The 24,764-nt window shown below is 46.7% G+C and overlaps 1 protein-coding gene across 1 annotated transcript in view; it reads left to right on the forward strand.

Moving 5' to 3' along the window:
• Window positions 1-24,764, forward strand: part of LOC134949855 (plastin-3-like) — a 170,778-nt gene that overhangs the window by 38,784 nt on the left and 107,230 nt on the right. The window contains exon 6 of the mRNA XM_063938561.1: window positions 10,418-10,581. Coding sequence (XP_063794631.1) covers window positions 10,418-10,581 — 164 coding nt within the window. The remainder of the gene's footprint in view (window positions 1-10,417; window positions 10,582-24,764) is intronic.

Raw genomic sequence — 24,764 nt, forward strand, 5'->3', positions numbered from 1 at the left:
TTTAGGACGGCACCCAGGCAGATGTCGACATAAGTGAGTGCCGACCTCACCAGTTTTGTATATATATATATAATTTGCTCCTGCATAGCAAGCCTGCAGATTCTAACTATATGAAGCTACTACAAAACCATTGCAACTAGGCAGATCTATGCAGGGGTCCAGCCACACATTACATAGATCTGCTCAGTCACTCACAATGCTGATTATTTCTCTGACAATTAATTTGCAAGTGTCATGTTCAGGAGTAGAACCCACAACCTATTACACTGGAAGCATGCACCTTACTTCAGTGGCGTAAGTTTGTCCCAGTTGCCCGGAGGCAAGAAAAATATTGGTGCCCCCCCCTATAAATAAATATATCTATCTATATCATACTTGCCTACCTGACCCTCTCCATGAGGGAGAAAATGCTCTGTTCCTGGACTTTCCTGGTAATGTATGATTGCAATTACCTGTGATGAAACACCTTTCTTATCAATTAACTAGCTCACCACAGGTGATGGCAATCATACATTACCAGGAAAGTCCAGGAACAGAACATTTTCTCCCTCATGGAGGGGGTCAGGTAGGCAAGTATGATCTATATATATATATATATATATATATATATATATATTTGCTCCTACATAACAAGCCTGCAGATTCTAAATACATGAAGCTACTACAAAACCGTTGCAACTAGGTAGATCTATGTAGGGGTCCAGCCACACACTACATAGATCTGCTCAGTCACTCACAATGCTGATTTTTTCTCTGACAATTAATTTGCAAGTGTCATACCCAGGATTAGAACCCACAACCTATTACACTGGAAGCATGCACCTTACTCATGGAGATATCTGCTATTGCATAGAAAGTATGAGAATTCTAACTATATGAAGTTACTTCCTTCCTTTATAGGGGGAAATAGCTCCATCAGTAAGGTGTCTGCTTCCTGTGTATCTATAATAAAGAAGATGTGATTTGTAAGGTGTAGTGACTAGTGGGGAAGTCAGCTACGGAAGAGGTACTGGCTGCTGTCAATTAACTTAATTGATTAATGTAGCTGAACACATGCAACAGGAGGAGAGGTGCCCCCCTTCAAAGCAGGAGCCCGGCGGCAGCTGACTCCATTGCCTCCCAGAGTTTTGCCTCTGTTACTGATGGAGATATCTGCTGGTGCATAGAAAGTATGAGAATTCCAACTATATGAAGTTACTTGTAATTGTCAGAGAAATAACTTCATCTAGTTAGAATTCTCATGCTTCCAGTATATCTATAATAATGAGGGTGTAGTGGCTAGTGGGGAAGTCGGCTATGGAAGAGTTACCGGATGCTGTAATTAACTTAATTGATTAATGTCGCTGAACACACGGAACAGGAGGAGAGGTGCCCCCCTTCAAAGCAGGAGCCCGGCGGCAGCTGACTCCGTTGCCTCACAGAGTTCTGCCTCTGCATATGCCTTAAGGGACACATCCCTTAGCGCAAGTGACTGCACTGCCATTGCTAGGCACAGTACACACCGGCCAGAGTCACTTACAGTACAGTACAGTACATTTATATAGTGACCAGCAACTCTGGCACACAGTCAGGCAGCCATTGACATTGGGCCTTATTCAGACCTGATTTTTCCCTAATCGGCAAAACCATGTGCAGTGCAGGTGGGGCAGATGTAACATGTGCAGGGAGATGTAGATTTGGGTGGGATGTGTTCAAACTGAAATCTAAATTGCAGGGTAAAATTAAGGCAGCCAGTATTTACCATGCACAGAAACAATATAACTAACCCAAATCTAACTCTCTCTGCAAATGTTATATCTGCCCCACCTGCAGTGCACATGGCTTTGCCCATTGGAATTTTTTTTTGCTTTTGCGATCAGGTCTGAATTAAGCCCACTGTCATTGTACCATACACTGTAAGTATGCTTTTTGCCCAGTTTCTTATGGAACACTAATATTTTTTATCTTTTTTTTGGTTCTGTCCATTTTGCTAATAGATTCCATATTAGTTATTAATAAAACCCAGCACAAAGGGAAAGAGAAGCTCTGCCTCTGTAATACTCCTTTCACGCTGCACAAATAACCCAGTATATTGCCGGGTTGACATGGGTTTAGGTGCGGTGTGAAAGGGGTATGTTCCGATTTCCTGTGTTGCATGGCCTGGTATTCCAACCCGGAAATAAAGCCGGGTTATTACCGGGTCAGGTGCACAGTGTGAACAGGTTGCCGAGTCGATATGATCCGGTATCCGTTCACACTATAGGGACAGGCGGTACTTAGAGATTATCTGATCTCCAAGCACCACCTCCGCACACGTCACTGCGCACGTCAAACCCTCCCCACACACATTTAATTCATAAAGATAAAAATATAGACTACTGTTAATATATACATTTTTACAAAAGACAGTAAAGTGGACAGTACTGTGTTATATGCCACTAGAGAAGTACCTCCATACACAACATGAAACCAAATTGGAAACGTGTCACATAAAATCTTGCCATGTAAGGCCGGCCGGGAAAAAGCTGGACGGCTTTTTCCCGTGCCGGTATTGTAATTAACTAGTGATGAGCGGGTTCGGTTCCTCGGAAACCGAACCCCCCCCCCCCCCCCCCCCCCCGAACTTTACCCATTTTACACGGGTCCGAGGCATACTCGGATTTTACCGTATGGCTCGGTTAACCCGAGCGCGCCCGAACGTCGTCATCCCGCTGTCGGATTCTCGCGAGATTCGGATTCTATATAAGCAGCCGCGCGTTGCCGCCATTTTCACTCGTGCATTGGAAATGTTAGGGAGAGGACGTGGCTGGCGTCCTCTCCGTTTATTAATCTTGAATTCTTGATGCAAAAATATTTGTGCTTATTGCTTAATTGTGGGGACTGGGGACCAGCATTATTATATAGGATGAGTACAGTGCAGAGTTTTGCTGACAGTGACCACCAGTATACGTTGTCTGCCTGAAAAACACTCCATATCTGTGCTCAGTGTGCTGCATATATCTGTGCTCACACTGCTTTATTGTGGGGACTGGGGACCACCAGTATATTATATAGGAGGAGTACAGTGCAGAGTTTTGCTGACCAGTGACCACCAGTATACGTTGTCTGCCTGAAAAACACTCCATATCTGTGCTCAGTGTGCTGCATATATCTGTGCTCACACTGCTTTATTGTGGGGACTGGGGACCAGCAGTATTATATAGGAGGAGTACAGTGCAGAGTTTTGCTGACAGTGACCACCGGTATATATAGCAGTACGGTACGGAAGGCCACTGCTCTACCTACCTCTGTGTCGTCAAGTATACTATCCATCTAGATTCTATACCTGTGGTGCATTTTAGTTTTGCAGTTTGCTGACAGTGACCACCAGTATATATAGCAGTACGGTACGGAAGGCCACTGCTCTACCTACCTCTGTGTCGTCAAGTATACTATCCATCTAGATTCTATACCTGTGGTGCATTTTAGTTTTGCAGTTTGCTGACAGTGACCACCAGTATATACAGCAGCACGGTACGGCAGGCCACTGCTCTACCTACCTCTGTGTCGTCAAGTATACTATCCATCCATACCTGTGGTGCATTTCAGTTGTGCGCAGTATATATAGTAGTAGGCCATTGCTATTGATACTGGCATATAATTCCACACATTAAAAAATGGAGAACAAGAATGTGGAGGTTAAAATAGGGAAAGATCAAGATCCACTTCCACCTCGTGCTGAAGCTGCTGCCACTAGTCATGGCCGAGACGATGAAATGCCATCAACGTCGTCTGCCAAGGCCGATGCCCAATGTCATAGTAGAGAGCATATAAAATCCAAAACACAAAAGTTCAGTAAAATGACCCAAAAATCAAAATTGAAAGCGTCTGATGAGAAGCGTAAACTTGCCAATATGCCATTTACGACACGGAGTGGCAAGGAACGGCTGAGGCCCTGGCCTATGTTCATGGCTAGTGGTTCAGATTCACATGAGGATGGAAGCACTCATCCTCTCCCTCTCGCTAGCTGGCAAAAGCACAGCAAAGAACTGTGCGTTCTTCTAAATCACAAATCCCCAAGGAGAGTCCAATTGTGTCGGTTGCGATGCCTGACCTTCCCAACACTGGACGGGAAGAGCTTGCACCTTCCACCATTTGCACGCCCCCTGCAAGTGCAGGAAGGAGCACCCGCAGTCCAATTCCTGATATTCAAATTGAAGATGTCACTGTTGAAGTACACCAGGATGAGGATATGGGTGTTGCTGGCGCTGGGGAGGAAATTGACAAGGAGGATTCTGATGGTGAGGTGGTTTGTTTAAGTCAGGCACCCGGGGAGACACCTGTTGTCCGTGGGACGAATATGGCCATTGACATGCCTGGTCAAAATACAAAAAAAATCAGCTCTTCGGTGTGGAATAATTTCAACACAAATGCGGACAACAGGTGTCAAGCCGTGTGTTACCTTTGTCAAGCTGTAATAAGTAGGGGTGAGGACGTTAACCACCTAGGAACATCCTCCCTTATACGTCACCTGGTCCGCATTCATCAGAAGTCAGTGACAAGTTCAAAAACTTTGGATGACAGCGGAAGCAGTCCACTGACCACTAAATCCCTTCCTCTTGTAACCAAGCTCCTGCAAACCACACCACCAACTCCCTCAGTGTCAATTTCCACCTTACACAGGAAAGCCAATAGTCCTGCAGGCCATGTCACTGGCAAGTCTGACGAGTCCTCTCCTGTCTGGGATTCCTCCGATGCATCCTTGAGTGTAACGCCTTCTGCTGCTGGCGCTGCTGTTGTTGCTGCTGGGAGTCTATCGGCATCCCAGAGGGGAAGTCGGAAGACCACTTGTACTACTTCCAGTAAGCAATTGACTGTCCAACAGTCCTTTGCGAGGAAGATAAAATATCACAGCAGTCATCCTGCTGCAAAGCGGATAACTCAGGTCTTGTCAGCCTGGGTGGTGAGAAACGTGGTTCCGGTATCCACCGTTAATTCACAGGCAACTAGAGACATGTTTGAGGTACTGTGTCCCCGGTACCAAATACCATCTAGGTTCCATTTCTCTAGGCAGGCGATACCGAAAATGTACACAGACGTCAGAAAAAGAGTCACCAGTGTCCTAAAAAATTCAGTTGTACCCAATGTCCACTTAACCACGGACATGTGGACAAGTGGAGCAGGGCAGACTCAGGACTATATGACTGTGACAGCCCACTGGGTAGATGTATTGCCTCCCGCAGCAAGAACAGCAGCGGCGGCACCAGTAGCAGCATCTCGCAAATGCCAACTCGTTCCTAGGCAGGCTACGCTTTGTATCACCGCTTTCCATAAGAGGCACACAGCTGACAACCTCTTACGGAAACTGAGGAACATCATCGCAGAATGGCTTACCCCAATTGCACTCTCCTGGAGATTTGTGACATCGGACAACGCCACCAATATTGTGTGTGCATTACATCTGGGCAAATTCCAGCACGTCCCATGTTTTGCACATACATTGAATTTGGTGGTGCAGAATTATTTAAAAAACGACAGGGGTGTGCAAGAGATGCTGTCGGTGGCCCGAAGAATTGCGGGCCACTTTCGGCATTCAGCCACCGCGTGCCGAAGACTGGAGCACCAGCAAACAGTCCTGAACCTGCCCTGCCATCATCTGAAGCAAGAGGTGGTAACGAGGTGGAATTCAACCCTCTATATGCTTCAGAGGATGGAGGAGCAGCAAAAGGCCATTCAAGCCTATACATCTGCCCACGATATAGGCAAAGGAGGGGGAATGCACCTGACTCAAGCGCAGTGGAGAATGATTTCAACGTTGTGCAAGGTTCTGCAACCCTTTTAACTTGCCACACGTGAAGTCAGTTCAGACACTGCCAGCCTGAGTCAGGTCATTCCCCTCATCGGGCTTTTGCATAAAAAGCTGGAGACATTGAAGGAGGAGCTAAAACAGAGCGATTCCGCTAGGCATGTAGGACTTGTGGATGGAGCCCTTAATTCGCTTAACCAGGATTCACGGGTGGTCAATCTGTTGAAATCAGAGCACTACATTTTGGCCACCGTGCTCGATCCTAGATTTAAAACCTACGTTGTATCTCTCTTTCCGGCAGACACAAGTCTGCAGAGGTTCAAAGACCTGCTGGTGAGAAAATTGTCAAGTCAAGCGGAACGTGACCCGTCAACAGCTCCTCCTTCACATTCTCCCGCAACTGGGCGTGCAAGGAAAAGGCTAAGAATTCCGAGCTCACCCGCTGGCGGTGATGCAGGGCAGTCTGGAGCGAGTGCTGACATCTGGTCCGGACTGAAGGACCTGCCAACGATTACTGACATGTCGTCTACTGTCACTGCATATGATTCTGTCACCATTGAAAGAATGGTGGAGGATTATATGAGTGACCGTATCCAAGTAGGCACGTCAGACAGTCCGTACGTATACTGGCAGGAAAAAGAGGCAATTTGGAGGCCCTTGCACAAACTGGCTTTATTCTACCTAAGTTGCCCTCCCTCCAGTGTGTACTCCGAAAGAGTGTTTAGTGCAGCCGCTCACCTTGTCAGCAATCGGCGTACGAGGTTACTTCCAGAAAATGTGGAGAAGATGATGTTCATCAAAATGAATTATAATCAATTCCTCCGTGGATACATTCACCAGCAATTGCCTCCAGAAAGTACACAGGGACCTGAGATGGTGGATTCCAGTGGGGACGAATTAATAATCTGTGAGGAGGGGGATGTACACAGTGAAAGGGGTTAGGAGTCGGAGGATGATGATGAGGTGGAAATCTTGCCTCTGTAGAGCCAGTTTGTGCAAGGAGAGATTGATTGCTTTTTTTTTGGTGGGGGCACAAACCAACCAGTCATTTCAGTCACAGTCGTGTGGCAGACCCTGTCGCTGAAATGATGGGTTCGTTAAAGTGTGCATGTCCTGTTTATACAACATAAGGGTGGGTGGGAGGGCCCAAGGACAATTCCATCTTGCACCTCTTTTTTCTTTCATTTTTCTTTGCATCATGTGCTGTTTTGGTACAATTTTTTTGAAGTGCCATCCTGCCTGACACTGCAGTTCCACTCCTAGATGGGCCAGGTGTTTGTGTCGGCCACTTGTGTCGCTTAGCTTAGTCATACAGCGACCTTGGTGCGCCTCTTTTTTTCTTTGCATCATGTGCTGTTTGGGGACTATTTTTTTGAAGTGCCATCCTGTCTGACACTGCAGTGCCACTCCTAGATGGGCCAGGTGTTTGTGTCGGCCACTTGTGTCGCTTAGCTTAGCCATCCAGCGACCTTGGTGCAAATTTTAGGACTAAAAATAATATTGTGAGGTGTTCAGAATAGACTGAAAATGAGTGGAAATTATGGTTATTGAGGTTAATAATACTATGGGATCAAAATGACCCCCAAATTCTATGATTTAAGCTGTTTTTGAGGGTTTTTTGTAAAAAACACCCGAATCCAAAACACACCCAAATCCGACAAAAAATTTTCAGGGAGGTTTTGCAAAACCAAAACACAAAACCCGAAAAATGTCCGGTGCACATCACTATAATTAACAGGGTGAGGGGTAGGGTCCATTCACACTGCACGGACGGCCCGGCCAGGGCTGTTTCTAGCTAATTTGGCTCCCAGTGCGAGATTTAAAAATGCGCCCCCCCATGACATAAAAAAATGTGCCCCCCCCACACCTAGATAAAAAAAAACTTGCGCGCGCACGGCAAGGGAGCGTAGTCTCATCTAAATGGGTGTGGCCTCATTTAAATGGGCATGGCCTCATCTGAAAAGACTACCTTACAATCCAGTTTTTGACCCTGCTCTAACAGATCACGACCACCACAGGAAAAAAAAATTCTACCATATTAAGCCCCACACAGTAATGCCCCCTGCACCATATTATGCCACACACCGCAATGCCCTTGATACATTAAATCCCCACACTACGGCAGGCAAGAGTCCCCATTTCACACATTACGGCAGGTGTCCCCATTTTACACAATGAGAGAGAGAGATTACTTACAGAGGCGATTACCGCTCTTCGGCCCGCCTCACCAGTCGCTCCTCGCGCCGGCCTTTCCCTCTTCCTAACTTGGATCCCCCTCTGTACTCCGCTCGGGGGGAGGGGGAGTTTCGCGGAGTGACGGGGTTGTGTCGTGACGTAACGACGCAACCACGTCATTCCGTGAAACTCCGCCCCCGAGTGGATTACTCAGGGAGAAATAGGAGGGGGAAGCAGGGAGCCACAGTTAGTGCCACGGCGGGCGCCCAGTGCGGTTGCACTGCTCGCCTGCCCCAAGAAACTGCCCTGGACCCGGCTGCCGGGTTGCAGCCGGACATATCCACTGGAAGGTCTGGCTGCCGTGCCGGAGCCGTGCCGTCGTCTTTGAAGGCCGTGAACCGTGTGTGGGAAGGGGAGCTTTCACACACAACGTTTTTTTCAAGTCGTAACTAATGCTGCGCATGCGCACAGCATTACACACGGCTCAAAGCCGTTGTGTGTTAAGGACCCTGCCGGATAAGCTTTGTCCGGCTTTTTGCCATCCGGGGTAAAGCGTGTAGTGTTACAACCCTAAGAGTCTGCACATGGGCAGTCAAATAACACTTGTACCGTTTAATAGATTGTTTCTTTAATGAAACAATTCCCCCCCTCAGCAGCAGTGCAGTGGTCAGCTATATGTTTGCTGGGGCCAGTTAATGATAGCTTTCCCACACTATGACTATGGTGCCCTCAACATTAAACCTGGTATCTGCTCGATGATATGGTGATAAGAGCTGGGGATCAGGCATTTCACTGTTGTTTACCTACCTGGTGATCTTTATGAGGAAGCTGTCTCCTTGTGGCTGTATCCCACGTTCAGTGCAGCACAGGGGAAGGGGGACGAGTGAGGTAGCTTATGCATAACTGAGGGTGCGTGCCTTAGAGCCTGTGTCAAGGCTCGCATCTCAGAGCTGCCTCAAGCTGGTGCTGTTTTCAATGCAGGGTTAAAGCCTGACTCGTGGCTCCGCCCCCAGCTCTGTGCAGCATTTGACTGCTAGAGAGAGGCAGATCTCTCTGTGCCTCTCACCTCCTCTGCATTTGCAGCGGTGTGCTGCAACTTAATTTTCCAATGACAATAGCATCATTTTATACTGATCTGCTATGACACAGATCAGTGTAAAAAAACAGCTATTTTCACTGGAATATGACAGGTGACCTGACTGCACGTATATGATGTACTTGCCAGATAATACCTCTGTAGTAACATGCACTTATCTGTAGGGGTAATTTTAGACCTGATTGCAGCAGCAAATTTATTAGCTAATGGGCAATACCATGTCATACCTCCCAACTTTTGTCCTCTGTAAAGAGGGACACACGCGCGGCTCGCGCTCCCAAAAAGGGGGTGTGGCTTAGCGGGAGGACCGCGATCGCGAGCCACGCTCCCGTTTTCGTCACTGAAGGGGCATGCCCAGCGCTCTGTGAGCCGCTGGCATGTCCCCTCTCCCTCTGTCTCCAATGAATAGACGCTGTGCGCATGCGCACAGCGTCTATTCTCCGCTGCTCTGCTAAGCAGGGCAGCGAGAGACAGAGACTCCCAACTGCCCCCCCACACCACGGGACACTGCGGCCCGCGGGTGGGACAGCGGGACAGTCCCCAAAAAACAGGACTGTCCCGCGAAAATCGGGACAGTTGGGAGGTATGCCATGTGCACTGCAGGGGCAGGGGGAGGGGGGGAGGAGAGAGTTAAATTTGGGTTGGGTGTGTTCAAACGGAAATCTAAATTGCAGTGTAAAAACAGAGCAGGTAGTGTTTAGCCTGCACAGAAACAATATTATATTACCCACCCAAATCTAGCCCTCTCTGCTAATGTTATATCTGCCCTCCTTACAATGCACATGGGGGGTAATTCCAAGTTGACCGCAGCAGGAAATTTTTTAGCAGTTGGGCAAAACCATGTGCACTGCAGGGGGAGCAGATATAACATTTGCAGAGAGAGTTAGATTTGGGTGGGTTATTTTGTTTCTGTGCAGGGTAAATACTGGCTGCTTTATTTTTACACTGCAATTTAGATTGCAGATTGAACTCACCACACCCAAATCTATCTCTCTCTGCAAATGTCATATCTGCCTCCCCTGCAGTGCACATGGTTTTGCTCAACTGCTAAAATAAAGTTGGGAGTGCAGTTGATTTGCATTTCAGCACCCAGTGCCGTTATCCTGCTAACCTTTCTATCAGCACATTACTTCTGTAAACCGTTCCGCTGGCAGCATAGGTGACAGAAAGGTGCAAAGTTTAGATGGCAAACAGCAATTCATCTTTTATTTGGGTTTTCATCCATCCGCATAAGACCGCTGTACACACAGACTAAGCTGTGCTCAGTTATTCTTTTGTTTGGACATCCTGTCTTCTACATTTTACATGAACGGTGTCTCCTTGTGCTGAGACTGGCTGTAACTGTCGGGCTGTCTAACAATATGGTCTTTGTTCTGTTACAGATCTGGACAGCAATGGATACATTTCTGATTATGAACTTCGCGATCTATTTAAGGAAGCCAACCTTCCTCTTCCCGGATACAAAGTGCGGGAGATCATCCAGAAGCTGATGAATGAGGGTGATAAGAATAAGGATGGCAAGATATGCTTTGAAGAGTTTGTTTTTGTGAGTATGGCTGGCTGTGCTAGTGATGTCATATGTCCTGCTGCTTCCGCCTGTTTTGTAAGGACTTGCTGGTCATCACGGGCCCCTATATATTGTACATTTTTATATGACTGTAGGGGGCCCCTCCTCACATCCACACAATGTAAGCTTTATTTCCGCCAAACCTGTTAACACACTCTGGGACGGCCAGTATTAGGCCATGTCTGGCAATACAACTGCTGTGGAAGCACAAATTCCAGCATAACCTGCCAGAGGCAGTGGTGAGCACTAATGCTTCACTATTGCTGAGGTCATGCGATTAATACTAATCATAGCCCATCTGTGTGCAGTTTGTATGTTTTCTGTTTACATCGGTATCCTTCAGGTGCTCTGGTTTCTTCCCACTTTCCAAGGACATACTGATAGGTTAACTGGAGTCTGATAAAATTACCAACGTGTGTTTGTATGTTAGGGACTGTAAACTCCATTGTGGCAGGGACTGATATGATAGTCACAGTGCAGCGTGCGTAAATTGGTGATGCCATATAAATAAACATGATGATGATGATAAAGGGTTAAGATTACCCAAAGGATAAAAAGAGGCAGACTGGATAGGCCAAGTGACTGTTATCCGCCATCAAATTCTATGTTCCTATAATGCTGGGACGTCTCATTCCAAGGTTGGGATGCAATGGTGTCCGAGATCGCCGGAGGCCATCTGATCTGACGCTTTTTAAAAAAATAATATTTTTTTAAGCAGTACTGTCACTTACGAGGCATGCAACAGTACTTTCACAGGAAACTTTTATACCCACTGGGAAGTGGTGATTTTTCTGAGCAATCAGCTACAGCAGGAAGCAGACTGCAGAGGATTGGCTGCAGAGACTCATGTGATCTGACAAAACATGGCTGCACCCATGTTTGGATAATGGAGGGAAAGTCTGTTTGGAAACGGCATGCTTGTGGCCTACAGTAATGGCAGAGGCCGCGGGGAGCTGAGAGCGGCATCCGCCCGGACAGGAGGGAACATGCTTCAAAAATGGTGTTTCCTACAGCAACCAATCGTATTCTAGCTATCACTTATTATTTTATTGTATGTACTAGATCACTAGATTCTGGTTGCTATGGGCACACGTTTTGCTATTCAGTAGGTTTGCTGTATCTCCCCCTGTGTGTCATCGATGTGTATTTTTATATCTCGGTAACCTACTCTTTAATTTCTAATAGTAAGTTAGTTGTGATTCTATTTCTGTAATTACTGTTGATTTTTGTACATTGAGCCCTGGTTACTCTTGATTCTGTATACTGATCTCCCAGCTGCCCTGGGTGTACCGCTGAACACCCTAGCATTGACTCACTTAACCTGCTTAGTTTGTCATTGGAAAGATTTTAGTTTGATTATGGATTTAATAGATGGTAAAGGGAGGGTGTATATATTGGATTAGTTTTTAGTGCCTGTTGTGCTAGAATTGTAAATAAAGTACAGTGTTGAGGTGGGCTCTAGTAATCTGCTATTTGCATACATGTAAAGTGTACTGTGCAATATGTTCAGTTACAGTTTCATATAAAAGGGATCAGTATGATATCCCGGCTGTTGGTCGGGATACCGGAAGCGAGCGCTGCATGTCCACTTGTGGGATCGCTCTGCTCGCCACGCTTCAGGCCTGGTGACTACCTTTGGTTGTGGTCCATGCCGGCGGACACTGTGTCTGTATCCTGACAGCCAGGATCCCGATAACCAGTAAATTGACTGACTGTCTGCCATTTAAAATGCTCAGGTGTCTTGTATAACTGCATAGTGATGTGATCGGTGTTTGCAGCTGTGTAAGGTGTGCTGCATACCTCCCAACATGACCCTCTCCAGGAGGGACACAATGCTCTGCTTCTGGACTTTTCTCTTAATGTATGATTGCCAGCACCTGTGTTGAACACGTTAATGTATAAGAAAGGTGTTTCAGCACAGGTGATGGCAATCATAGAGTAAGAGGGAAGTCCAGGAGCAGAGCATTATTTCTGTCCCTCCTGTAGAGGGTCATGTTTGGAGGTATGGTGCTGCTATGGCTATTTAATGGTCTCGTTCTGTTTTTTGTCTGTTCTAAACAGCGAAGACTATCATTTTTATTTTATTGGACTATAAATTACCAATGTTCTAAATCCCTTTTTGAGGAAAATCTAGGCGAATGCAAAGACTTACTGTACAATTACTGAATCTGTTTTAACATACCCCAGTTCAAGAGACCGTAGAAAATGTCCACATTGACCGTAGCAGTGTCTGTCTGTCAGCGAGCATGTGATGTGTGACTGAGTAATTGTTTTCAGTGATGTTGAATAGAGCGTTTTTCTGCACCAGTCTCTTCACTACTCGGTGTCACAATGCATTTCTTCATAATACTGCAATGTTTATTACATGTGTCGGACAGGAGTAACTTGGTACTTAGACACAATGCTTCATGCTTTGTTTTAAATAGTCAAAAAAGGAAGGAGAAAATAATAAGATTTTACTCACCGGTAAATCTATTTCTTGTAGTCCGTAGTGGATGCTGGGAACTCCGTAAGGACCATGGGGAATAGCGGCTCCGCATGAGACTGGGCACAACTAAAAGAAAGCTTTTAGACTACCTGGTGTGCACTGGCTCCTCCCACTATGACCCTCCTCCAAGCCTAAGTTAGGATACTGTGCCCGGAAGAGCTGACACAACAAGGAAGGATTTTGAATCCCGGGTAAGACTCATACCAGCCACACCAATCACACCGTATAACTTGTGATACTATACCCAGTTAACAGTATGAAATATAACTGAGCCTCTCAACAGATGGCTCAACAATAACCCTTAGTTAGGCAATAACTACATACAAGTATTGCAGACAATCCGCACTTGGGATGGGCGCCCAGCATCCACTACGGACTACGAGAAATAGATTTACCGGTGAGTAAAATCTTATTTTCTCTGACGTCCTAGTGGATGCTGGGAACTCCGTAAGGACCATGGGGATTATACCAAAGCTCCCAAACGGGCGGGAGAGTGCGGATGACTCTGCAGCACCGAATGAGAGAACTCAAGGTCCTCCTCAGCCAGGGTATCAAATTTGTAGAATTTTGCAAACGTGTTTGCCCCTGACCAAGTTGCAGCTCGGCAAAGTTGTAAAGCCGAGACCTCTCGGGCAGCCGCCCAAGATGAGCCCACTTTCCTCGTGGAATGGGCTTTTACTGATTTAGGATGCGGCAATCCAGCCGCAGAATGCTCCAGTTGAATTGTGCTACAAATTCAGCGAGCAATAGTCTGCTTAGAAGCAGGAGCACCTATTTTGTTGGGTACCTACAGGATAAAAAGCGAGTAAATTTTCCTGACTCCAGCCGTCCTGGAAATATAAATTTTTAAGGCCCTGACTACGTCCAGTAACTTGGAATCTTCCAAGTCCCTAGTAGCCGCAGGCACTACAATAGGTTGGTTCAAGTGAAAAGCTGATACCACCTTAGGGAGAAACTGGGGACGAGTCCTCAATTCTGCCCTATCCATATGGAAAATCAGATAAGGGCTTTTACATGACAAAGCCGCCAATTCTGACACACGCCTGGCCGAAGCCAAGGCCAATAACATGACCACTTTCCACGTGAGATATTTCAAATCCACAGTTTTAAGTGGCTCAAACCAATGTGATTTTAGGAAACTCAACACCACGTTGAGATCCCAAGGTGCCACAGGAGGCACAAAAGGGGGCTGAATATGTAGCACTCCCTTTACAAATGTCTGAACTCCAGGCAGTGAAGCCAGTTCTTTCTGGAAGAAAATCGACAGAGCCGAAATCTGGACCTTAATGGAACCCAAGTTTAGGCCCATAGTCACTCCTGACTGTAGGTAGTGCAGAAAACGACCCAGCTGAAATTCCTCTTCCTGGCCTCACACCACGCAACATATTTTCGCCAAATACGGTGATAATGGTTTGCGGTTACTTCTTTCCTGGCTTTTATCAGCGTAGGAATTACTTCCTCCGGAATGCCCTTTTCCTTTAGGATCCGGAATTCAACGGCCATGCCGTCAAACGCAGCCGCGGTAAGTCTTGGAACAGACAGGGCCCCTGCTGTAGCAGATCCTGTCTGAGCGGTAGAGGCCATGGGTCCTCTGATATCATTTCTTGAAGTTCTGGGTACCAAGCTCTTCTTGGCCCATCCGGAACCACGAGTATCGTTCTTACTCCTCGTCTTCTTATTATTCTCAGTACCTTTGGTATGAGAGGCAGAGGAGGGAATACATAAACCGACTGGTACACCCACAGTGTCACTAGAGCGTCCACAGCTATCGCCTGAGGGTCCCCTGACCTGGCGCAATATCTAGTTTTTTGTTTAGGCGGGACGCCATCATGTCCACCTGTGGTCTTTCCCAACAGTTTACCAACAGTTGGAAGACTTCTGGATGAAGTCCCCACTCTCCCGGGTGTAGGTTGTGTCTGCTGAGGAAGTCTGCTTCCCAGTTGACCACTCCCGGAATGAACACTGCTGACAGTGCTAAGACGTGATTTTCCGCCCATCGGAGAATCCTTGTGGCTTCTGCCATCGCCATCCTGCTTCTTGTGCCGCCCTGTCGGTTTACATGGGCGACTGCCGTGATGTTATCTGATTGGATCAGTACCGGCTGGTTTTGAAGCAGAGGGCTTGCCAGACTTAGGGCATTGTAAATGGCCCTCAGTTCCAGAATATTTATGTGTAGGGACGACTCCTGACTTGACCAAAGTCCTTGGAAATGTCTTCCCTGTGTGACTGCCCCCCAGCCTCGAAGGCTGGCATCCGTGGTTACCAGGACCCAGTCCTGTATGCCGAATCTGCGGACCTCTTGAAGATGAGCACTCTGCAGCCACCACAGTAGAGATACCCTGGTCCTTGGAGACAGGGTTATCAGCCGATGCATCTGAAGATGCGATCCCGACCACTTGTCCAAGAGGTCCCACTGAAAGGTTCTTGCATGGAACCTGCCGAATGGAATTCTGCTTCGTAAGAAGCTATCATTTTTCCCAGGACTCGTGTGCAGTGATGCACCGATACCTGTTTTGGTTTCAGGAGGTCTCTGACTAGAGATGACAGCTCCTTGGCTTTCTCCTGCGGGAGAAATACTTTTTTCTGTTCTGTGTCCAGAACCATCCCCAGGAACAGTAGGCGTGTGGTAGGAACCAGCTGTGACTTTGGAATGTATAGAATCCATCTGTGCTGTTGTAGCACTTCCTGAGATAGTGCTACTCCGACCAACAACTGCTCCTTGGACCTCGCCTTTATAAGGAGATCGTCCAAGTACGGGATAATTAAAACTCCCTTTTTTCGAAGGAGTATCATCATTTCTGCCATTACCTTGGTAAAGACCCTCTGTGCCGTGGACAGTCCAAACGGCAGTGTTTGGAATTGGTAATGGCAATCCTGTACCACAAATCTGAGGTACTCCTGGTGAGGATGGTAAATGGGGACATGTAGGTAAGCATCCTTGATGTCCAGGGATACCATGTAATCCCCCTCCTCCAGGCTTGCAATAACCGCCCTGAGCGATTCCATCTTGAACTTGAATTTTTTTATGTATGTGTTCAAGGATTTCAAATTTAACATGGGTCTCACCGAACCGTCCGGTTTCGGTACCACAAACAGTGTGGAATAGTAACCCTGTCCTTGTTGAAGTAGGGGCACCTTGACTATCACCTGCTGGGAATACAGCTTGTGAATTGCCTCTAGCACAGCCTCCCTGCCTGAGGGAGTTGTCGGCAAGGCAGATTTGAGGAAACGGCGGGGGGGAGACGCCTCGAATTCCAGCTTGTACCCCTGAGATACTACTTGAAGGATCCAGGGATCCACCTGTGAGCGAGCCCACTGATCGCTGAAATTTTTGAGGCGGCCCCCCACCGTAACTGACTACGCCTGTGGAGCCCCTGCGTCATACGGTGGACTCAGAGGAAGCGGGGGAAGAATTTTGATTCTGGGAACTGGCTGACTGGTGCAGCTTTTTCCCTCTTCCCTCGTCTCTGTGCAGAAAGGAAGCGCCTTTGACCCGCTTGCTTTTCTGAAGCCGAAAGGACTGTACCTGATAATACAGTGCTTTCTTAGGCTGTGAGGAAACCTGAGGTAAAAATTTTTCTTCCCAGCTGTTGCTGTGGATACGAGGTCCCAGAGACCATCCCCAAACAATTCCTCACCCTTATAAGGCTCTATGTGCCTTTTAAAGTCAGCATCACCTGTCCAGTGTCGGGTCTCTAATACCCTCCTGACAGAATGGACATTGCATTAATTCTGGATGCCAGCCGGCAAAATATCCCTCTGTGCATCCCTCATATATAAGACGACGTCTTTAATATGCTCTTATGTTCGCAAAATAGTATCCCTGTTTGACAGGGTAACAGACCACGCTGCAGCAGCACTATCTGCAGGTCTCAGTCTAGTACCTGAGTGTGTAAATACAGACTTCAGGATAGCCTCAGCAGGTACCTTCAAAGTGGCAGTATCCTAAGACGGCAGTGCCACCTTTTTTGACAAACGTGTGAGCGCCTTATCCACCCTAGGGGATATCTCCCAGCGTAACTTATCCTCTGGCGGGAAAGGGTACGCCATCAGTAACTTTTTAGAAATTGCCAATTTCTTATCGGGGGAACCCACGCTTTTTCACACTTCATTCACTCATTTGATGGGGGAACAAAACACTGCCTGCTTTTTCTCCCCACACATAAAACCCTTTTTTAGTGGTACTTGGGTTAATGTCAGAAATGTGTAACACATTTTTTATTGCCGGGATCATGTAACGGATGTTCCTAGTGGATTGTGTATATGTCTCAACCTCGTCGACACTGGAGTCAGACTCCGTGTCGACATCTGTGTCTGCCATCTGAGGGAGCTGGCGTTTTTGAGCCCCTGATGGCCTTTGAGACGCCTGGGCAGGCGCGGCTGAGAAGCCGGCTGTCCCACAGCTGTTACGTCATCCAGCCTTTTATGTAAGGAGTTGACACTGTCGGTTTATACCTTCCACCTATCCATCCACTCTGGTGTCGGCCCCACAGGGGGCGACATCACATTTATCGGCATCTGCTCTGCCACCACATAAGCCTCCTCATCTAACGTGTCGACACAGCCGTACCGACACACCGCACACACACAGGGAATGCTCTGACTGAGGACAGGACCCCACACAGCCCTTTGGGGAGACAGAGAGAGAGTATGCCAGCACACACCAGAGCGCTATATAATTTAGGGATTAACACTATATTGAGTGAATTTTTCCCAATAGCTGCTTGTATATACAATATTGCGCCTAAATTTAGTGCCCCCCCTCTCTTTTTTGAGCCTGCAAACTACAGGGGAGAGCCTGGGGAGCTGTCTTCCAGCTGCACTGTGAAGAGAAAATGGCGCCAGTGTGCTGAGGGAGATAGCTCCGCCCCTTTTTCGCTGACTTTTCTCCCGCTTTTTTATGATTCTGGCAGGGGTATTTATCACATATATAGCCTCTGGGGCTATATATTGTGATATATTTGCCAGCCAAGGTGTTTTTATTGCTGCTCAGGGCGCCCCCCCCCAGCGCCCTGCACCCTCAGTGACCGGAGTGTGAAGTGTGTATGAGGAGCAATGGCGCACAGCTGCAGTGCTGTGCGCTACCTTTGTGAAGACTGATGTCTTCTGCCGCCGATTTTCCGGACCTCTTCTTGCTTCTGGCTCTGTAAGGGGGACGGCGGCGCGGCTCCGGGAACGAATACCAAGGCCAGTTCCATGCGGTCGATCCCTCTGGAGCTAATGGTGTCCAGTAGCCTAAGAAGCCCAAGCTAGCTGCAAGCAGGTAGGTTCGCTTCTTCTCCCCTTAGTCCCTCGATGCAGTGAGCCTGTTGCCAGCAGGTCTCACTGTAAAATAAAAAACCTAAAATAAACTTTCTCTCTAGGAGCTTAGGAGAGCCCCTAGTGTGCATCCAGCTCGGCCGGGCACAGAAATCTAACTGGGGCTTGGAGGAGGGTCATAGTGGGAGGAGCCAGTGCACACCAGGTAGTCTAAAAGCTTTCTTTTAGTTGTGCCCAGTCTCCTGCGGAGCCGCTATTCCCCATGGTCCTTACGGAGTTCCCAGCATCCACTAGGACGTCAGAGAAAAGAAATGTGTAATGTATAGTTTTATATTTTCTAAATGCATGGAATTTATCCTAAACATGTATGGCCTGTGTTATAATTTGTTCAACCTTGTGGGCATCAGCACCTCATTACGTGGGGCTTGGTTGTCTGCAACAAAGTATTGGGATGGGTGTTTGCTGGTAGTAATTGGCAGGCTGTTGTGCTTTTGCTGACTATGTGAATGTGGCCTTTGCCTTTAAGCTTTGTGGAATATTCCATAGACTGAGCAGGTTTTTTGTTCGTTGGGAGGATTGCCACCTAGCAACAGCAGGTGCCACCTAGCAACAGCAGGTGGGTTATGTAGTAAGCATCATGATTTTCCGCTGTAAGGCAGGGAAGTGACATTTTTAAATCACTAACCTGCTGACACTAGCAGTGAAGTTGCACTTGCCCAGCAGGCTAGGTTGTGTACAGGTCACATGCACACTAGCAACTGGGCGGGGCTAACACTCACTGAATCAGATTTTTCTTCAGCGCTGAAGGATGAGGACACAGGCTCAGTCTCTCTGGCTGACACCCTGTTATTTCCTCATACATTGCAAAAATGGACATACAGGGGTATATGCAATTCACGGCGAATCGCGGCAAATTATCGCCGTTTTTTAATTCGACACAATTCGACAGGTGAATTCCGGCAGGTGGCTGCCGGAATTCACCATATTCAATGAAAAACGGATTCGACAGTCCCGCGGGCGAAAAACGGCATATTTGCCGGATTTTGCCGCGATTTTAAAAAACGGGAAAGAACGGGAAAAACCCGTAAAAAAAAATGGCGTGGGGTCCCCCCTTCAAAGCATAACCAGCCTCGGGCTCTTCGAGCTGGTCCTGGTTCTAAAAATGCGGGGAAAAATTGGGCAGGGATCCCCCGTATTTTTAAAACCAGCACCGGGCTCTGCGCCTGGTGCTGGTGCAAAAAATACGGGGGACAAAAAGAGTAGGGGTCCCCCGTATTTTTTACACCAGCATCGGGCTCCACTAGCTGGACAGATAATGCCACAGCCGGGGGTCACTTTTATACAGTGCCCTGCGGCCGTGGCATTAAATATCCAACTAGTCACCCCTGGCCGGGGTACGCTGGGGGAGTGGGGACCCCTTCAATCAAGGGGTCCCCCCCCCCAGCCACCCAAGGGCCAGGGGTGAAGCCCGCGGCTGTCCCCCCCATCCAATGGCTGCGGATGGGAGGCTGATAGCCTTGAGAAAAATGACAATAATATTGTTTTTTCCAGCAGTACTACAAGTCCCAGCAAGCCTCCCCCGCAAGCTGGTACTTGGAGAACCACAAGTACCAGCATGCAGGAGAAAAACGGGCCCGCTGGTACCTGTAGTTCTACTGGAAAAAAAATACCAAAATAAAAACAGTACACAGACACAGTGACAGTAAAACTTTATTACACACTGCCGACACACACATACTTACCTATGTTGACACGCCGACTGCCCCGGTCTCCGACGATCCGAGGGTACCTGTGAAAAAAATTATACTCACCTTCCAGCGTCCAGAGGTACATCCACGTCCAGAGATACATCCACGTACTTGTTAAAAAAAAAAAACGAACACTCGTACCACCGGACTGAAAGGGGTCACATGCTTTCACATCAGACCCCTTTCCCCGAATGCCGGGACACCACGTGACTCCCGTCACTGAAGTCCCTTCAGCCAATCAGGAAGCGCTACTTCCGTGGCGCTCACCTGATTGGCTGTGCGCTGTCTGAGCTGTCAGACAGCGCATCGCAAAGCCTCTCTATTACTTTCAATGGTGAGAACTTTGCCGTCTGCGGGGGTTACCCGCGGTCAGCCGCTGACCGGCGGGTGACCTCACCGCTAGCCGCTAAGTTCCCACCATTGAAAGTAATGGACGGAGCTGTGCGATGCGCTGTCTGAGTTCAGACAGCGCACAGCCAATCAGGTGAGCGCAACGAAGTTGCGCTTCCTGATTGGCTTTAGAGACCTTTCTGTGACAGCTGTCACTCTGAGAGGTCTCTCTGCATTCGGGGTAAGGGGTCCCATGTGTAAGCATGGGACCCCTTTCAGTCCGTTTGGTCGGGTGTCCGGTTTGTTTTTTTTAACAAGTACGTGGATTTATCTCTGGACCCTGGCTGAGGTGAGTATATTGATCTTTTCTTTTCAGGTATCCGTGGATTCTACATGGAGAAGAGGACCGATGTCGGCGTGTGAACATAGGTAAGTATGTGTGTGTCGACGTATGAAATAAAGTTTTACTGTCACGGTGTGTGTGTCCTGTTTTTATATGGGTATTTTTTTTCCAGTAGAACTACAGGTACCAGCGGGCCCGTTTTTCTCCCGCATGCTGGTACTTGTGGTTCTCCAAGTACCAGCTTGCGGGGGAGGCTTGCTGGGACTTGTAGTTCTTCTGGGAAAAACAATATTCTTGACATTTTACCAAGGCTATCAGCCTCCCATCCGCAGCCCTTGGATGGGGGGGGACAGCCTCGGGCTTCACCCCTGGCCCTTGGGTGGCTGGGGGGGGGGACCCCTTGATTGAAGGGGTCCCCACTCCCCCAGGGTACCCCGGCCAGGGGTGACTAGTTGGATATTTAATGCCACGGCCGCAGGGCACTATAAAAGTGACCCCCGGCTGTGGCATTATCTGTCCAGCTAGTGGAGCCCGATGCTGGTGTAAAAAATACATGGGACCCCTACTCGTTTTGTCCCCCGTATTTTTTGCACCAGCACCAGGCGCAGAGCCCGGTGCTGGTTTTAAAAATACGGGGGATCCCCTGTCAATTTTTCCCCCGCATTTTTAGAACCAGGACCAGCTCGAAGAGCCGAGGCTGGTAATGCTTTGGAGGGGGGACCCCACGCCATTTTTTTCAGGGATTTCACCATTCCATCTATAAGAAAAAAAAATATATATTTTTAAAAATATATAAATAATACTTGTGCCTCCCAAAAAGACAAACCAAGGACCTAATCCCTTCTAATATAAATAGATCTGATATTACCACGAAAAAAAAACACAAAAAAAACATGTTTTAAATTTTTTTTATTGGTTTCACCCTCCAAAGTGTGGCGGATTGAAAATGACGAATTTGCTGTCTAAAAGCACTGCTGTCGAATTTCCAAACTTGAATTGAATATGCTTATGTCGAATTGCAGCACTTGTATCATTGCAGAAAAGTCGAATTTGCAAAAAGCCGAATTTCAAAAAGTCGAATTTTGAAAGTCCGTTTTTTTGACGGAAAGCACTGAATTGCATTGACAAATTTTTTTTGGCGAAAAATACCCGAAATTCGACAATTTCGGGAATTCGACCGCAATTGCATATACCCCACAAACCTTGGTAAAGGTTATATCAGTGTCCACTACTCCCTCATCTGAGACAGTATTTATCAAAGTGAATGAGAAATCCTTCAGAAATAATACCTGATGGCCAATCCACATTCTGAGGTACAACTCTGAGCTAATCATTCAGGTCTTTCTCTATATTATGGTAAGTTTGTTGCTATCAAATATAATTAAATAAATACAAATAATATGGATTTCTCACAGGGACGCCTGTTCAGGCCAATCTATTTATCGCTCCCTGAGACTGCCCGTAACAGGCAAACCTATCCTGTCCGGAGCTGACAGAACAATACTGCCCGTAGCTGGCAATATACCTCTGCCCGGAGCTGGCAGCAAGTGGAGACCCGAAATATGATTAAAGGGTACTCTTATGACAAACCCAATGCTGGTCCTTCCCTTACTGCTTAATCCTCCAGTCCCTCCTCTGTGGTAGATGCAGGATCTGAGGAAGGGATTGGGACAGCTGTGTCTTCAATGTCACACTGGGTACTGAGGAGCTGTCTGTCAGAGACCGATGATAGATAATGCAGCGCTGGTTTCTGTCACAGATACAGTATACTATATATATTTCACCTCTCACTGTATCAGGCATGAATATACAAAAGTAACACACACACAAAGGTTTGTCACTGTGTACAGTAGTTGTGAGGAAATAATAATCCCTCAGACTCTGAGGTAAATAATGGACTCCGATCATAATAAACCAGTGTCTGAGGTAGGCACATGTTCAAGACTGATGTTGCCACTAAAACATAAATAAATCCTCCCAGGACTGTCAGCTGAGGCGTATACACAAAGTTCCCTGATATTACCTGTAGTCGACAAAAGCATTAGAAAGAAACCCATCTCTGAATAAGAGATAATGTGACTGCTGGCCAATGTCACTAAAACTTTCACTTCCTAATAAATTCAACACTTCTGAATGGGAATCCTAATGCCAGGTTGCAGGTGTGGCTCTAGCTGCCAGGACACCTATGCCAAACCTATACTCCATCCTCACACTGGGCTTTGCATTCGCAATCTGAGGTGCATGAAAATTCTAAACAGGCATTCAGGTCTACACTTATAAAATAATATTATATGGCGCTGAGGATTACATAGGCCTGCTTGATATGCCAGTTCTCTTCTCACAGTTTAGGATGCAGCTCTTAATGCATTATTTTGTGATAAACTGCTGATTTCTCAAACAAAACTCTGAGAAAAACTATTAAAATTACAGTAGCAGCAGGTCCTCTGCTATATGTCCTGGGCTAGGCAGAAAGGAAGGATAATCTGTATGCACCCTGGATACACTTTTTCTTGCTCCCTTCTAAAAGTTATCAGCAGGGCTACTGCATCGTGGGACAAGCGGTTAACTATTTTACAAACTTTAGAAAAGTATCATCGCTCGCTAGAGCAGGCTTATCAAAACTAGAACCAAAGTATCTGGACTATTCTAGTCTCTCACACGTAGACCTGGTTGGACCAGGGTTTCTGTCAGGAGTAATGTCTTGTTATATGATTCACAGGTCCTTTGTGGTGCTGAAGCCTAGAGCTCAAGGTGAACATACTGTATGCAGCCCTTTGTGCATTGTGCTTCCAGAGCTAGACTTTAGTAAAGAGAGCTTACCACAGACAAAATGGCTAAAGACAATACAAGTTGGTGTCAACTTGCCACTAATTTAATTTCTCATCAAAGGCATATACAGTAAACCATTTGATATGCAGTCCCGTCTGAATGAAACATTACAAACTGTTCTCTGACTAGAACAAATTAGAGATGGAAACCCCATTTTTGCATAGCTGATCAGTTATAACTTCCCTATCAAAAATAAATAAATAAATACATAAAATAAAAATTAACATTTGTCATTCAGACCAGTATTAAATGTAAGAGTGCAAAACAGCTTTTCAAAACCCATAAGATTCAGTGTGGAGAGTTTGCATGGCATTTACTTTTTACTAAACCAGAATGGATTATGCGTTAAAATGGATCTCCAAAATGCTTTCCTTCCCATTTTCATACATCTATACAACAGTATGTTACAATTTTATTGAAAAATGCTTTTATTGCAGTGTCCTGTCATGTTATTTTGCTTCTCAAACACACCTTATATTTTACCTATTGGAACAATAGTAGTCACCACATTTCTCCAACCATATGGAGTCTAGAGAGTGGTATATATAAACAATTTGCTAAAATCATACACCACAGGGACTTAACAGTATCTTTCATAATAGAATTGGCCTTTATCATAAACTGCTATAATAGGGCAGTCAACAGAGCAGCGGCATCTACAGGCAAGATCCCAAAGGTTGAATTATGACAAAGCACCCCTTCTTTCCAGTACATGCTTTGAATAATGGAAACTGTCTCCTCCAAAGAAATGGGGAGCAATAGAGAGATTGGTTCTGACTTTCTTGCCAAAGCCAACAATTTCTCTCAATGATTTAGCGGAACTAACAGGGACAAAGGGAGATCTTTCTTACACGTTTTCTCTCCTATACAGGAACTCACTAGCTCTCCAGGAGTTTCTTAAAACTGTCACTGCTAGTCAAGCATACCTATCTTCCCATGTCATATGGGAGATATCCAATTGGAATTCTCTACCAATTTCCAAATTACAGGCCCGCATTAGACCCTTTACTGATTTTAACGATAACATCAGATATGTCTCATCTGGGATAGGATAACTTCTCCCAACAAAGATCCATACAAGGAGAATTGTCACGGAAGAAAATAGTCTTTCTAAAGGTACCTTAGAACGTAGAGCTGGTAAATAACTGTTGAATCTCTTTAACCT

Source organism: Pseudophryne corroboree, chromosome 8 (assembly GCF_028390025.1).
Source record: "Pseudophryne corroboree isolate aPseCor3 chromosome 8, aPseCor3.hap2, whole genome shotgun sequence".
NCBI lineage: Eukaryota > Metazoa > Chordata > Amphibia > Anura > Myobatrachidae > Pseudophryne > Pseudophryne corroboree.